Source organism: Synchiropus splendidus, chromosome 19, assembly GCF_027744825.2.
Source record: "Synchiropus splendidus isolate RoL2022-P1 chromosome 19, RoL_Sspl_1.0, whole genome shotgun sequence".
Classification (NCBI taxonomy): domain Eukaryota; kingdom Metazoa; phylum Chordata; class Actinopteri; order Syngnathiformes; family Callionymidae; genus Synchiropus; species Synchiropus splendidus.
In genome coordinates this window covers 8,877,504-8,892,731 of record NC_071352.1, presented here as the reverse complement: position 1 = coordinate 8,892,731, position 15,228 = coordinate 8,877,504, and the positions used below count along the sequence as shown (strand labels likewise).

Genomic DNA, 15,228 nt, shown 5'->3' with positions numbered 1-15,228 from the left:
AGCAGCGTTTTGTGTTTAAAAAGATGGGCGACCTTTATTTTGAAATAATAAAATCAACTTTACTCACTTAAGGCATTATTTGAATAGACAAGTGAAATAGGCAATTTGTACAAAAAAATAAAAGGAAGTTGGCAGCTTTGAAAGTAGTCATTGGTTTTTAAAAACTGGCACCACTTGAAGTTGCATCATGGTGTTGTAAAACCACCACAAAATGAAAGTCTGTATGTGTTGTGGGTCAGCAGTGTTCAGCTGTACATCGGCTCTTTTGACTTGAAAAACCAAAGCAGAAGTCTTCACCGCATTGTTGGTGGCACAGAATGTGCTCTTGAAAAAAGGCCTCCGGTGAAAAGTTGGTGGTGGTGGTGGGGAACGAAGGGGCTCTCTAAAGGCAGCAGGAAACCGGGGAATACTTGAAGAGGCGATCATGGTTGACGCCACTGAGTCCTTGTAGACGCAATGACTTGAATGACCAGTTGAAAAAACTGCACCTGAAGGCTAAACTTAAGAGTCTAACTGTTAAGCCTTAATTCCATTTCTTGCCAACATCAACTGCCATGCTCAACCACAATATTTAAGATTTGGCCCCTTCAGTTTAACACCACTGTAATATGGTATTTCTCAGTCACTTGTCTGAAACAGTTCTGCTATGTTAAAGCACTCACAGTCAAGTTTAGTTGTCTTTTCACGATCGTTTCTGTATGACAGACAGATGTTGGGTACTGCAAATGCCATTCTGTATGACAAGTCTAGCGCCTTTATGAAATAAAAACCAGCTACAGAACAGCTTGTCACATCCCAGCTGTGATGTCACTTCAAACCGCCTCTCATAGCTCCTCCCGCGCAGTGCTGTCCAAAGCAGACTGGAGCACATCGGAGTTCTGCGCCTCTGTGCTGATCTTGTCCTGCTCGCGGGTTTTCCCCGAGCGTGCTCGGTCCCAGTCCGTCTTGACCTTGTCATTGTCCCACACCGTGGAGGTTTCTGTGTCGCTAATGTAACCCGAGTCGCCTGTGTAGTGGGTGGGATAAACAAGTAGAGGCTCCGCGGAGAAAGCTTTCAGGTCCCGGGTCTCGAACTGCTCCATGTAATCCACCCTGTTATGAAAAAAAGACGGTTTTATTAACCAGAATCGGAGAGGCGATCCAGCGGAGGAGCACCACTTACACAGGGTGTTTGTTGTACATGATGGGAAGAAACTCGTCCACCGGTAACATTTTCTTCAGCGGCTCCGCGTTGAGGAGTTTCTCTGCACCTTGTAGCGAGATCATGTAGCCCAGAGTCCAGTACGAGTAGTCGGCTTCCACTAAATTGTGAATGTTGGGCACCGCTTTTTCTGGGTGATCCACCTGCATCCTTTTACGGCCGATATATCTGGGGAACCAAAAGGGATGGCACTTTAACAACATTTTTTTTGTTACATTTTTAGCCAGCTGTTTGTGAGCGTTGATGCTTTCCCGACTCACATGAGGTCCCAGTCCAGCCTCTCATCTTCCACTTCCGTCATTAAATTCATCAAGCGCCGTTTGAAAAAAACCTCAAAGCGCAGGTCGTCTTCGATGACCAGAGAGGTTTCAAGGCCTCGCTCCACAATCTAAAAACACAGACTCGGTCAGTGGTCATTCAAACCTGCTGCTTCAATAACCTGTACTCACCTCAGTCCAGATTTTATAGTGGGAGAGAAAGCATCCTAGCTCGCCCTTGGTCAGGGGGCGGCCGTGGTACGGGTCGCTGTACCCGGGGAGCATGTGGATTCCCATGGCGTGAACTTCACTGATATTCATTGCTCTGAATAAAAAAAAAAAAAAACAAGTCAGCAGAGATCACAAATGTCGACAAAAAATAAACACATACGGTGAGGTGGGCTCATGAGGCTTCATGAAACAGTGTCCTCATTTTCAGAGGCCACCAGATGGCACTCTTTGTTCAAAAATCTTTGGATTTGAACAATTGTTTCAGTGGCACCTCACATCATTTTTGAACCAACAGGTCTGAAAATGAGTTTCATGAAGCCTCATCTGCCCATCACTAGGTGAGACTTACTTTCCGTCAACGGCTGCAACGACTTTACAGTCGATCTCCTGGTCATGCAAGGCCCTCAGCATCCGCTCTCTGCGGTCAGTCCGCCTCTCCAGGTTGATCATGAAGACCTGATGCCAAGATAGCAGGGGGTGATAAGCAGCTTTAGAAGGCAACAGATCCAATGCCAGCTCTCACCTCATCAAAGCCCATTTTGTCTGGCTGTTTTTTAGGCAGAGGCACGTTCTTGGACGGCATTACCGGAGGATTTCGCACTGCAGGAGAATAAGAGATGTAATACTCACGCTGGCAACATGAAACCTACTGAAACATACTCACCATTCACCTCCAACAGGGAATGCAAGAAGCTATCAGCTTCATCTTGCAAGGTATTGTGGGATCTCAGCGGGACCGTGAAGTAACCGTACGTTTCTCTATTGCATATGAACATTTGAACATCTGTTGGAAGAAAAGAAAGCTCAGACTTTACAGTGATGAAAGGCACCAGGTTGGCCATAACAATTGCGGGAAAAACTGACTCCTAGTGGCGGCGCACTGCAACAACACCCTCACAATGCTTCAGCAGTTCACATTGCTCTTGGACTGTAAACAAGTAGCATCGAACGCTGCATCTGTCAGCCAGTTGACTAACACTGGTCGTGTATGAGCATGCTTGTAGGGGGCTTAAGTTTCCCTCATCTTAAAAATAGATGTACTAAATGGTGTGGAGCTGGATTTCTCATTGAATCCACTGTTGCACGGTGCACTATTTTGGCTGTCATGATGCAACTATTTGCTGGTGAAGAAGACACTGCTTAGATTAACAGAGGATTTAAAAATATATTGTGTATTATTGTGAAGGCTAGATCAGTGGAGAGCATTGATAGGTATGTCATGTAACATATAAATAACAAGATGAAGAAGTGAGAGTTACAAGTTCAGCAGTTGGCTCTGTACAAGTCGCCTGACTGTTTCTTCCTCTTCTTTCATGACCTGTTTTGTACAAATCTGTCACGTAAAACATGCATGTCTATGAAAAGTGGTTTCACCTGCGATGCGTGCGGAGTAGGCAAACACAATGATGTCATCGAACGCCCAGCTATACTCCTCATTCGGCGGGTAAAAGGCCAGCTGCTTGGACGCCTCCTTCCGGAGGTCTATTAGGAAGGTGGAGTGCACCATAGGTACAGCAAAACAGCCCTTTCTCAGACGCTTCCTGATGGGAAGGTAGGCAGGCGTGCGCTTGTAGTAACCCTGAGGATGCAACGGTGATGGCCATTAAGATGTGGATACCAAGCAATGTCTCATTTCCTCAACACGTGACCAGAGCATTCATAACCTGAGAGGTCATTCCACACCAGAAGTTTGAGTAGGCAGCACGGGATTCAAGCATCGGGGCGATGATGGTTTTGTTCTCCTTGATCAGGTCCCACAGCACGTTTGGATTTGTGAGCAGGTTATCGCAGTCCACCACCTTCAGGGGGGAGAAGAATTAGCTGCCACATCTGCTTGTTTTCTGACTCTCCCAGTTTGAACAGGGTGTTATTTAGCATGAGCAATGCCAAATACTGTTTATAGGATAGAAAACCGGGATGATTTCAAAAGACAAACAGAGCTAAATGATTGCCATTTCTAGATTCCGTATCCCTCCAAATTATAGAGAGCTGCAGCTGAAAAGCATGGGTGAGGCTGGAGAAGAAAAGAGAGAGACATCTTCCAAGTTCTGCATGAGCACCAACAAAAATATCCCCGGCTCAAGTTTCACCAATATCATGGTCGCCAGCGTGAAGAACCTTGGCTCAAGAACCGAACTTAGATCCTACTTTCACGGTGAAGAGTATTGTTTTCATTTGAAACTCACCATGAAATAGTCTGCCCACATCTCACGAGCCGACTTCAGCGCCGCCTGCCGAAGCTTCATGACATGTTCATAGCGGAGATCTGTCCAGTGTTTCGGACCTTCTTCATCTACATAGTGTCTGTAATACACCTCCCTCTTAATACCGCTGAGTGACACAAAGGCTCATTGAGTGAACAGTTCTCCCACCTGGGATGCTCCTTAGGTCTCCACTCCACGTAATGGTACTGGCTTCGCACCTTCACAAGCCAGTCACGCAGCATGACTGTGGTGTTGTCCATGTTGTGATCGGTTGCTACCCTGGTGAGATAAAGCAGATGCAGTTGGTTGACGAATTGTCACAATACCAGCAGCATTCAGAACATATGTGAGAGGTGGGAGGACATACTTGTCAGGTAACAGGAAGACAAGTTTGCAGAGGGGACAAAAAGCAGATAATGCTACTAGCAACACAACTGGCATACAGTAAGTGGAATCCTAGACACTTGTGTAACCTGACCAAGGTGAACAAAACAATAGCCCAGCGCTGCCTGTTGTTTTAAGTGACCCACAAAGGTTTTACAGGGTTGGCTTGATAAGAAATTTCTAACTGGTTTGAAGGAGCAAAGGTTTGAATCGAGCCAACCAGACTGGTAATAGTCAAACAAAACGTTCATATGGAGAAGGCTTCGTCAGTTCTGGTGAGCCGGTTGGAGTTCAAGCTTATATCAGACAAGGCGGTACACGGTAATGACCAGGTATTCACATGTAGTACACTTCAAACAAGTGTAGTGGATGACAATAAGTCAGCATTATGTTCAGCTCAGCTCAGCTCTCCACATACAAATGGCCCGACACAGGAGAGTCGGGCAAGACTCAGCAATCCATTTACACCTCGAGGAGAATAAAAACTCTTTTGAAGACCGTAATGTCCACATTATTTTTATCTTGCATATTTGTTTGAGTAACATTCCATGTTATGTACTCTCTGTTTCTTTGTTACTCTTTGATTTTGAGCAGGTGTTTTGGTTGTAACGAAAAGCAGTTTCCACCTGGATAAATAAAGTGACTCAGATTCTGGCTAAAGAAGATACATGGTTAGAAAGAGGAGTAAAATGAGTCACTTTTGTTGCCGTCTCTAAACAGGAGGCGGAGACACCCAGGTCCTTCACACCTGTACAGTGTGGCATTAACATCTGACTATCCCCCACTACAACCTGGGGTACGACCAGCACCTGGGGACCCTTTACATGTAAACACAACCCTATTAACATGATGCTGACCTATTGTCATCTACTACACCAGTTTGACGTCTACTACATGTGAATACCTGGTCATTACCATCCTTCCCCATTCAGTCAGTCTGATGTGAGCCTGAACTCTTCAACTTGCCTTGATTCAAACCTTTGCTGAGTGATGTCCTGGATAACTGAGCTCTCTCTGAAACATTGAATTAAAGTAGACAACAAAATGTAAAATATTTGTGACCAGTGACGCTTACTAGCAACAATATTTCAGGTGTTGAGAAAGTCACAGACTTGAAACCCAGTCTGATAAAAAATGAGCTGAAGAAGGTCCTTGCCGTTTCTATCTTTGGATAAAATTGTTGCTTGTAGTATAAATGCCAGCCCAAACAACCTTGGATAATGAAACCAAGTCAGACTACTACTTGTCTTCAGCCATCACATATGACAGCTCTCTCTCCGGACAGCACCAGAGCCAAGCAGGAATGGTTCGACAAATGTCACGCAGATTTGTCAGAACACCACATTAGCTTAGTATTTGTCCACTCATAAAAGTAAATGAAAACATGTTGAAACCACCCACATCAGTTTACGTTCTCCCCAGATGTATTTGCCATTACAGCAAAACATGTCAAAACAAGACTAAAACCCCATTTATCATAGTCACAACACCCATAAAAGTCACTCCCAAAGTGGGAGCAATTGAACGCCAGGAGCAATAATGTTCGATCTAATGGGGTTCGGCCTGACTTAACTCTCCAGGCGACCACATCTTACAGTGCTAAAGCTTGGGTGGGCTGTTGAAGCATGTTGTCTTGTTATCGCACCCACCTCCCAATCCCTCCATTTCAACTCTCAACCGCAAAGAGTAAACTGATGTTGGTGAAGTGTGGAGGAAAAAAAGGCATCTGTCGGACCGCAGTTTGCCCTCAGTTGACTTTCCCTCTCGACTAAGGAACATTTGGAATCATACATTTAAATTGTGACACCAAAAAGGTGGATGTTTAATGGCCCATACATGTTAGTATATATATAAATATATATACTAACATTAGTTGTCTCTGTAAAATGTGTGTCCAGGGTCAAACCAATTCATGTGAATTCATTTTTTGATGCTTAAGAATAAGATCCCACATTGAAAAAAACGAGTAATTTTGATGCAAAGTTCTGGATAAACGGTCTGCAGTTTGAAGCCACGAGAGATACAACTCGGTGGATTTCCTGGTGGGCCACCATTTTTCAGGTCTCATCGGCTTCATGACAAAACCTTACAGCCCCTCTAGTACCCGAACTAATTCCGCCCCCTTTTCCCCTCCACGTCTACAGATCAATGCTTCCTGATCAGCCCACAGATGCGCACACATCTGTCTCATACAATACATCGATACATGTATCGAAACTGAACTCACTGGTTTGTTAAAGCCAGTTTGAAGTACAACTTAACAACAGCTGGAGGTTTGGGTTGAGTCGTGGTGCCTTCACTGACCGACTGAAACAAACCATTCTCGGTAACTTACCACAGTGCCATGCGGTCTTTCGGGTAATCCAGACGTTCCAAAGCGCCGAGAAAATACGGCAGAGAATGTTCCGAGTTCCTGCAGATGAGAGCGACGAGGATTCGGGGAGCCAGCAGTGGAGATTCGGGGTTCCACCGCTCCTCCGCGAAATAGCCCTGAACGTCTCTGGAGCAGGAGAGGAGCAGGGCAGCGGGAAGCCAGGCGAGGCCGTGCATCGCAGCAATAAATTAATAAATATCTTCATAGAAAAATAAAGTGAGTGATGGAGAAGGCGACCCACTGCTATAGAAAAGCCATCTTGTTTCTAGACATGGTCGAGCAGAAGCTGTGTTCCTGAGGTGACAACGCTGCAAAGTTAAAGGGGTGGGGCTCGGATGTGACGTCATCGGGAATGGACCAATATGGCTGTAGCTGCAGGCGGTACTTTCTGTGCTAGTTCGAATAAAGATACATAGTTGGCGTGTACCTTTATTTTTTGGGAAAAATGGTTTCCCTAATATTTGTAACATTTTGTGACGCACAAGATCCGATCGAGCATTTTGCCACCACACCAAAAATACAAGCAATAAAATTGTTAAAAGTTCCAAAGTGCCTCAAAACACTGACCAAATTTCAAAACAAGTTTCCAAATAAATAATATGACGTATTTACTTCTTATTACACTCATCACTCTCAGCCATCAGACTGTTAAATTTGTGATCAGCCTTTGTTATTTTATTTTATTTTATTAACAGCACTTTATTTGGACGCACTTTCCTAGTTAGTGGGACCCCCACTGACCATGGCAATAAATACTATTCTGATTCTGATTCTGACTTCATCGCAGTGTATATTGATACAATAAAGGATGTAGTCGTACCATTAGAATTAATGGCTATGGAACAAAAAGGAAACAATGTCTCAAAAATATAGGTTTATTTACATCAGTAAGCATTTGCTGTCTAAAGAAAGAAGGAATGCTTTGGAATGTCTAGAGTTTGGATCCAGAATCCAGCCTCTCCACTGGGATACTGAGTGAGGCAGCAGCGGGGCCATCAAGGAGCCAGAAAAGCTCGCCATTACGGGGAGCAACACGAGCTGCGGGGAACAGTGGACCTTCACCACCCTCCAGAACATCCTGCAAGGTAATTATAGTATGATAGTGGACTGTAATGCTGAATAACTCGCATAACTTTTTTTTTAGTTCTAAACCATTCAATACTCTGTTATGATGATCAGATGGTATAATGTTACCTTTAAAACAGGTGCTTTGCTTCCTCCAGTGGACACAAATGTCACACAGCGCGCACTGTTCACCACGGGAAAGGTCATGGTTACCCTTTCTGGGGGTGGTTTAGGTGAGTCGCCTATGGGAGCAATCATCATTTTGGTTTCCTGAAAACAGAATACAGATACTACAAACATCACCACCACCATCTCCAAAATGTCTGAGGTACTAAGCTTTACTGCCAGTGTCAGTGAGGAAGGCGCACCATTGTAAAATGATCGCATAATACATGTGAACAACACTTTATTATACTATCATTCATGTGTATCCACTTAATTTACATGCTGGGTCTGGATTACAGTCAGGATAAACCACTGTATCAAGCTACTTCTCACCTCTAAAAGAGGGTGGTCTGGGAACAAGGAGCACGTGTGTCCATCAGGCCCCATGCCCAACAGCAGCATGTCAAAAATGGGAATGTCATCATCTGGAAACGCCTGTGATGAATTCACATTTGGTTATGATGCAACATGCAAAACAGTCTAGTCATTTAAAATGTAACTTGTTGGTGAGATTTACCTTCTTTAATTTTGCTGTATAGTCCTCTGCACATTCAGCCACTGGCTGAGATGGGTCAATGGTTAAAATGCCACTGTCAGGAATGTTCACCTTGGAAAAAAGTTGACTCTGCAACAGAAGCAATGATCACAAAGATTGTTTGGTAAATATTGTTAGTTGTGACAATATTGTAGTAATGCTATGATACCCTGTAGAGTCCATAGGTGCTTTCTGGATCATCAAATGGCACCCGCCTCTCATCACAGAAACCAACCACCCATTTGCTGCAGTCCAACTTTGGTAGAGCGAGAAGCTCTTTGCTCAGCATCGACACGAGGCTTCCTCCAGACAGTCCCAAAGTAAACCTTCCTCGAGCGCTGATGGCCTTTTCAGCCCGAGATGTCACCAACTGCGCCAATGCTGGTCCGAGTTCAGCCCCAGAAGGGAAGACAACAACTCTCCTGCCGGTCATATCTGTTGAAACACAGGTTTTAAGAAGAGGAAGTTAAGGTAAGAACATGTGGATAACAATACATTGCGTTAAACGCTGTAAACATTGTGTAGATCATAATAATTCAGTTAGTCGGTTTAACGTCACAATGCACGTTCATTTGACAACGAATTATACGACGCACCACATGAGTACATCGCATTTTTTTTTTGTTTAATCGGTGACACAATTCAAGATTTTTACACTTGAGTCACTATGTCGTTTACTCACTGATCGAGAATCCGAAGAGAGATTTGACATGAAGCTTTGCAGCCGACTAGTGCGCAAGTCATTGCGACACTTCCGGCTTCTAAGAAGCCAATAACAACACTTGTTAATGTCGCGGTGCTTCATGGGTATTGAAGTCTTATCCCGTCTGAGAACGAGAAGTTATCGAGGGAAAAACAAACCAACAACGACATTGTCGGATTTGTAAGTTAATATGTGTGTTGCATGTCACATCCAATTAATAAATAAATGCATGTCACTTCCAAGGCTCCGCAGTTTGGTATGAAAGGCGACAGTTGCCGCGACGTGCAGCGTGTCTGCCACACCACCAGATGGCAACCGTGCGTCGCTTCCGTCCGCTATCGCTACCACCCCAAGCTTGGGCACGCAGCTTCCTCCTCCTCCTCCTCCTCACTGAAAGTAGATTTTTTTTTCTGCGTTCTGCTCAAAATAGTTGGGATTCGAGGCGCTCCCGAACCATGTCGACAACCTTCTCCTTCCAGACGCAGCTGGCGTCGATCATGGACGCGCTCAGCAAAACCGCTGTCATGGAAATAGGCAGGCTGGTTGAGATCGAGTCCAAAATGCTCAAAATCGAGATAACTCGAGGGCGGAACGAAATCGCATCCCTCACCGAGAAGCTTCAACTGATGGAGAAATTGCTTAACATTGCTCAGGCAGCATCTTGCTCGTCAGCTGGGGAGGATGGTTCGTCGTTGGAGGCTGACCGGACTAGATCCAAAACATTAAGGTTCATTTTCACTGACATATTGTGAAACACACCTGATGTTAACAAACTGTTGTTAAAATGATTCATTTCAGTGAGAATCAATGGGAAACCATCACCTCGTCTTCGGCAACACACCGGAGTGAAGAGCATGCAACCTCTGAAGTAAGATGGTCATCTGACTTATCCAATGTATTGTGGGTGAGAAACAAGTCTGACCAGAATCAATACCCTACAGTCTTCAGTGTTCTCTCTCATCATTAGGTTCTACAACCAGCAAAAGAGCAGGATGCACCGTCCGCGTTAAAGGAAGAACCCCAAGATGTGGACATTAAACAGAGCAAACAAGGAAGAGAAGCTGAAACTGGTATGCTTAAAATATGGTGAAGAATGTTTTCATTTATTTTTTATTTTACTGGGTCAGTTCATACCTAAGATGAGAGCAACAGATAAACATAAGAAACGGTTATATGTATGGAAATTGGTGAGGAAATCTTCTGAGCCAAATTCCATTTCCTTCCTTCATCCTCAAACTCAAACTTCATGCTCAAAAATGCGCACACCTATAATCCTTTGTGTAGTATCCAGATATAAAAAAATGGCATTGAAAGCAACAAAGAAATAAGCTACAAATCTAAGTGGTTTCTTTGTTTGTGAAGATATAAAAGACAAAAACACAGCTGCAGACGGCATTGTGGCTGGTCCTGTAAATGCTTCGTGCCCACTCTTCTTCTGACAGATGGACGCCACTTTGGCGTAAAGCTGCCCCCAACTGGCTAGGGCCGCATGAAGGAGTGCCCCATTTCTAAGGAACAAAATCTTCCTTAAACCTTGGTTTTGAGGAATGAGGTTGAGTGTTCAAGTGTGAATTCCAATTCCTTCCTTAATCCTTAAACTCTGTCCTCAAGCTTTAACTCTCAACCTCATTCCTCAAAACCAAGGGTTAAGGAAGATTTTGTTCCTTAGAAATAGGACACTCCTTAATGCAGGTATGTCCTGCATTTACAGGATCACCGACAACGCTTGTTTTTTATCTTTTATATCTCTGTTACCAAAGAAAATGCTTGTTTGTTGTTTTCGTTTCTATCTACTGTGCAAAGGATTCTGGGTATTCCTCATTACTGAGGGAGGTCACTGGAGTTCCTCAAGATTGAGAAAGCTACGTTCCTCAATTTAACTTCCGAAGAATTGGGACAGTCCTCGCGAGAACATTTAACAGTCGGAAGCAAATGTTAGTTCCAACGATTCTTTCATTTGCTTTTACACTGATGCAAATACTAACTTCACTGAATGTTTGGGTAGTATCGCCGAATTGTCATTTTTTGGAACAAATGCAGTCTGATTTTTCATTTTATTGCATCACAAATATGTGTTACTGTTAATTGACCTTATCTAACTGCCCTCTGTTTTTCAAATACAGACATGCTGAAGAGCCCAGTTGTGACAAAGGATCTGGACACTACAACACAGTCTATCTTCACTGACAATTTTGCATCACCAAGCACCCAGTTCTCACAGCGTGGACCAGGAAGAAGTGACACATGTTGGACTTCAAAAGTCCAAGTCGCAGACATAAGAAGTGATGCCGCTAATCCACCTCCTCAAGGCCCTTCATTGCACAGAAATATGAAGATCCATAGTTTCTGGAACTCTAATATTAAGAGGGTTTGTTGCCTGCATTGTGGTAAGAATTTCAAATGCTTTAGTCAGCTCGAAATACACCAAAGAAGTCACACGGGGGAGAAACCGTACAGATGCACACTGTGTGGAAAGAGATATGCTCAACGGGGACATTTGTACACACACCAGCGAACACACACGGGCGAGAAACCTTATCGCTGTCCTCTCTGCGGAAAGGGTTTCATCCAGAAATGTACTCTTGACATGCATCAACGCACACACACCGGGGAAAAACCCTTCGTCTGTGTTAAATGTGGGAAAAGTTTCACAAAGAACTGTAATCTGAAGAAGCACCTCAAGGTTCATTTTGATGCCGATTTAAATGGCTTTGGTGGTGATTTATGTGCATCTACTACATATAACCCAACATTCACCGGTGAAAACACTTGAGCCACCAAAATGTTCTTGTTGTCCAGAACGTCTCGTGGTTGGTGTTGATTTTTGAAATAATACAACAATAAATTAAAACATATAGGGTTGTGAAATTCTTAAAGTAAATCTTTCTACCCCTCTGAAGATGTTTCTAGTCTTTTTTTCAGTGTGATGGCGATTAAAATATATATTTTTTTAGACCTGACCACCTTCCAGCCGCGCTCTCTTTTCCATTTCTGTTCACATCTGTTTTATCGAGTTGCAATCCTCCTGAAAACTGGGATTTTGTCCTGATGCAGGTTTCGATTGTGCAGTTTTTTTTTTATTCTCAGTACATTTGATGTCGAAAAAAATAGTCTAGAATCAAATGCCAAAAGTGTCAGTTTTACCATTTCATAATTTTGATTTTGTGGTGTTCATTCACAATTTTAAACAGCTTACCTTTCAGCGCTGGGGTTGAAGAATGTCCCAACCCATTTTCCTTTCATCTGGGGTCCCCTCCCTTCCCTGTCGCCCCATCTCTCGCTCTCTCTTCCCCCTTTCATCTCTCCGTCCCTCCAGGCCTCACACAAAAATACATGTGGGCGACACAGGGTGTATAATCCCATTGCAGCTACCTTTTCTAAGCTACAACAGTGTTGCTGGTGCAGTGTGCGACCACTAACATCCCTGTCTCTCAGAACCTGTTCCTGCGGGGCGTCGTGGAGGATGCTACAGAACCTGTTTCATCTGCTGGAGAGAGTCATTTGTTCTACGTTATTTATTATTATACGTTTTGAAAAAAATAAACAGTTTTTAAAAACATTCTCTGATTGGACTTGCCTGCTTTCTTCCCTCAATAGCAATATTTTTGCTGACCTTTAACTTGTTCATATGGTGTCAAACACCAGGCCAACACTTCAAGATGGTTCAGACTTTGCCTTATGGTGATTCGTGTTGTTGTTATGCATTAATTTAACTAACCGAGGCATCAGAGGTTGTGCTGGTTGGACATTTGTACCATGCAATTCAAGCAGTACATTACCTACAGCATGTCTGCAAACAGAAAAATTGCAAAATTTGGTCAAAATTGTTTAACAGCATGCCATGTTTGACAAAAAAAAAAAGTTATTTTTACTGAACGAGAAACGGTTTTGCCGACATTCTGCCACTAGATGGCGGAAATAACCCCGGTGACAAAAAAAAAATGATTTATGTCACGAAATATACTTTCATAAACAGAAATTGATTCATGACCAACATAACCATCAACACATTATAATATGTAATGGAAAAAAAGGTTTTCTTTGTGCATTAAATTAAACTTCGACAGTCTCCCATGATTCCTTGCGGCTTCATTGGAACGACACATTTCATGGAAACATAACAAGCTCACTATTTATTTTTTTCATTTAACCCTCGTCGTCCACAATGATGTGCGATCCTGCCAAACGCAATTTCCGCTCCCAGCTGGCGTCTATACTGGAGAAGCTAACCAAAGCTGCGTTGCTTGAAATCGGGAATCTGGCCGATGAATTCTCGTCCGTCCTTCACACCGAGATATCGCTGCACAAGTCGGAGAACGAGGCCCTGAAGAAGCGGTGCTACTCGCTGGAGGTCCAGCTGAGAGCCGCTCGGGAGGCGCAGCCCTTTCACGTCCACGGCAGCGGCGTCAACTTCCGAAGCCCGGCAGGTCGGAGCACCGCTTTGTCCCGGGTGTCCGTGAAGCCGTCATTTACATTTGTGCGGAGCTGTATAACCGTGTGATCTCACCTTCCTTCAGGACCTCAGCAAACAGCTCCGTCTATTGAAGGGGTGTATGGGAAGGACTGGTGCATGGATCTGTGGAGGGATGAAAAGAGGATCGCTTCCCAGAGGAAAGGTCCAACAGAGCCTGTTGCCACAACAAGCATGGGAGCTCAGGTGTGCATAAGTATGTGCCAAAAACATTCAAATTAATCGCTGACTTATGCTTTATATTTGAGCAGGTGTTGGACCTGATGGAGAGAGAACCAGATCTTATTTTCGTCAAAGAGGAAATATATGATGATCAACCCATCGGGCCGCAGATTGGGCTTCCAGACCTCAGAAAAAGTATGGCATAGATGTGACGGTGTTTTGTTATGTTATGTCTAATTTTTTTTTTTTTGGCAGATGATGCGATGTTTGAGGCGGGAAACATGCTACACAGAACCCTCGACGAAGTGCAGCTTGCCTCAGATGACTTCTCTGTTTCGGTCGACGGCTCCGCCCCGCAACGCTTGCAGCCAAATATTATGGACAAGTTGATCGAGGACGCGGCGTTGAACCACCTGGTGGACGCAACCAACCCTCCCTCTGTCAGCGGTGAATACTTGGACTACACAAGCAACGCCCACATGAACGCCAGCAAAGAACTGGTCGCCCAGCCCAAACCTGCGATGCCCGTCAAACGCTTCCAGTGCTTGTTCTGTGGCAAAGTGTTCAACTACATGAGCAGTTTAAAAGTCCACATCAGGCGACACTCGGGCGAGAAGCCGTTCAGCTGCACCGTGTGCGGGAAGCGGTTCGCTCAGAAAACCTACCTGAAGCTTCACCAGCGGGTTCACTCCGGGGAGAAACCGTACAGTTGCCCTGGCTGTGGCAAAAGTTTCTCCCAAAAAAGCTCACTGAACATCCACATTCGCACTCACACTGGGGAGAAACCTTACAGCTGTGTGGACTGTGGGAAATGCTACGCCTACAAGTACGGCTTGAATCACCATCAGTGTTTCACTTAACACTGCAAACCAAAATGCTTACACTTCTTTCTCATGTGTGCGGGAGCATTAGTTTGTCTCTCATTTGACTGTCACACAATTCATTTCTGCCTCGCCAGGTTATTTAACAAGTGGTCACTGCCATTAGTAGCAAGTCTGTATACCTCAGAATGTATTTTCATATTGAAAATGACATTGATTTTCCTTCATTTGTCACATGCAAACTGTTTATTATATACCTCATTTCTAATGCCAAGATCGATAACAGTGTTTGCACACACAAAAACATTAACTTTATCTACCTCTTCATCCCTAACTTGGTTAAACAATGTGTGCCTCATCACTTGGTGTTGGACCAGTTGAAATAAAATGTAGCATGATTGTGTAGTTTGGTCTCATTTGTTTTTTGTTGTTGTTCCAAATATCTGTTATCGCACTGTTTTCCTTAGAGTTTGGCCTAAATATATGAGTTTACAAGATGTTTAGTTCGCAGAAAAACGTTTCATATCCTTTCTCTTCTACCTAATCCATATACTAAACTGAACCTCCGCATATTTTATCATTCTCGATATCTAGTATAATGATCTCAGAAGGAAGAAGAGAAGAGAGAACGCGAACACCTTCAAAACGTTGGTAC

At 43.9% G+C, this 15,228-nt stretch overlaps 4 protein-coding genes across 8 annotated transcripts; 2 read left to right on the top strand and 2 right to left on the bottom strand.

Annotated features, from left to right (window-relative positions):
• Positions 1-20: 20 nt before the first annotated feature.
• On the bottom strand, positions 21-6,987 carry colgalt1a (collagen beta(1-O)galactosyltransferase 1a). The gene is made up of 12 exons (XM_053851734.1): positions 6,613-6,987; positions 4,062-4,172; positions 3,876-3,993; positions 3,354-3,488; positions 3,064-3,268; positions 2,354-2,473; positions 2,213-2,289; positions 2,039-2,145; positions 1,651-1,783; positions 1,462-1,589; positions 1,163-1,369; positions 21-1,092 (listed from the first exon to the last, which is right to left on the bottom strand). Exons 1-12 carry the CDS (start codon positions 6,825-6,827, stop codon positions 825-827), a joined length of 1,824 nt encoding a protein of 607 aa, XP_053707709.1. The 5' UTR covers positions 6,828-6,987; the 3' UTR covers positions 21-824.
• Positions 6,988-7,508: 521 nt separating this feature from the next.
• Positions 7,509-12,620, top strand: LOC128751621 (zinc finger and SCAN domain-containing protein 2-like). Of its 5 annotated transcripts, XM_053852785.1 has the most exons (6): positions 7,754-8,887; positions 9,363-9,515; positions 9,599-9,846; positions 9,918-9,987; positions 10,087-10,189; positions 11,243-12,620. In XM_053852785.1, exons 2-6 carry the CDS (start codon positions 9,378-9,380, stop codon positions 11,890-11,892), a joined length of 1,209 nt encoding a protein of 402 aa, XP_053708760.1. In that variant the 5' UTR covers positions 7,754-8,887; positions 9,363-9,377; the 3' UTR covers positions 11,893-12,620. The 5 variants fall into 5 exon arrangements, with proteins under 5 accessions (XP_053708757.1, XP_053708760.1, XP_053708758.1 ...); XM_053852782.1 differs by adding an exon at positions 7,509-7,736 and having other exon boundaries at positions 8,593-9,846; XM_053852783.1 differs by having other exon boundaries at positions 7,754-7,949; positions 8,593-9,846.
• Positions 7,518-9,166, bottom strand: pgls (6-phosphogluconolactonase). The gene is made up of 6 exons (XM_053852788.1): positions 9,099-9,166; positions 8,586-8,851; positions 8,399-8,506; positions 8,215-8,316; positions 7,846-7,986; positions 7,518-7,729 (listed from the first exon to the last, which is right to left on the bottom strand). Exons 2-6 carry the CDS (start codon positions 8,847-8,849, stop codon positions 7,583-7,585), a joined length of 762 nt encoding a protein of 253 aa, XP_053708763.1. The 5' UTR covers positions 8,850-8,851; positions 9,099-9,166; the 3' UTR covers positions 7,518-7,582.
• Positions 12,621-13,226: 606 nt separating the features above from the next.
• On the top strand, positions 13,227-14,961 carry si:dkey-210j14.3 (zinc finger protein 8). The gene is made up of 4 exons (XM_053852787.1): positions 13,227-13,546; positions 13,637-13,776; positions 13,842-13,947; positions 14,008-14,961. The coding sequence occupies exons 1-4, from the start codon at positions 13,285-13,287 to the stop codon at positions 14,610-14,612; spliced, it is 1,113 nt and encodes a 370-aa protein (XP_053708762.1). The 5' UTR covers positions 13,227-13,284; the 3' UTR covers positions 14,613-14,961.
• The last annotated feature ends 267 nt before the right edge of the window (positions 14,962-15,228 follow it).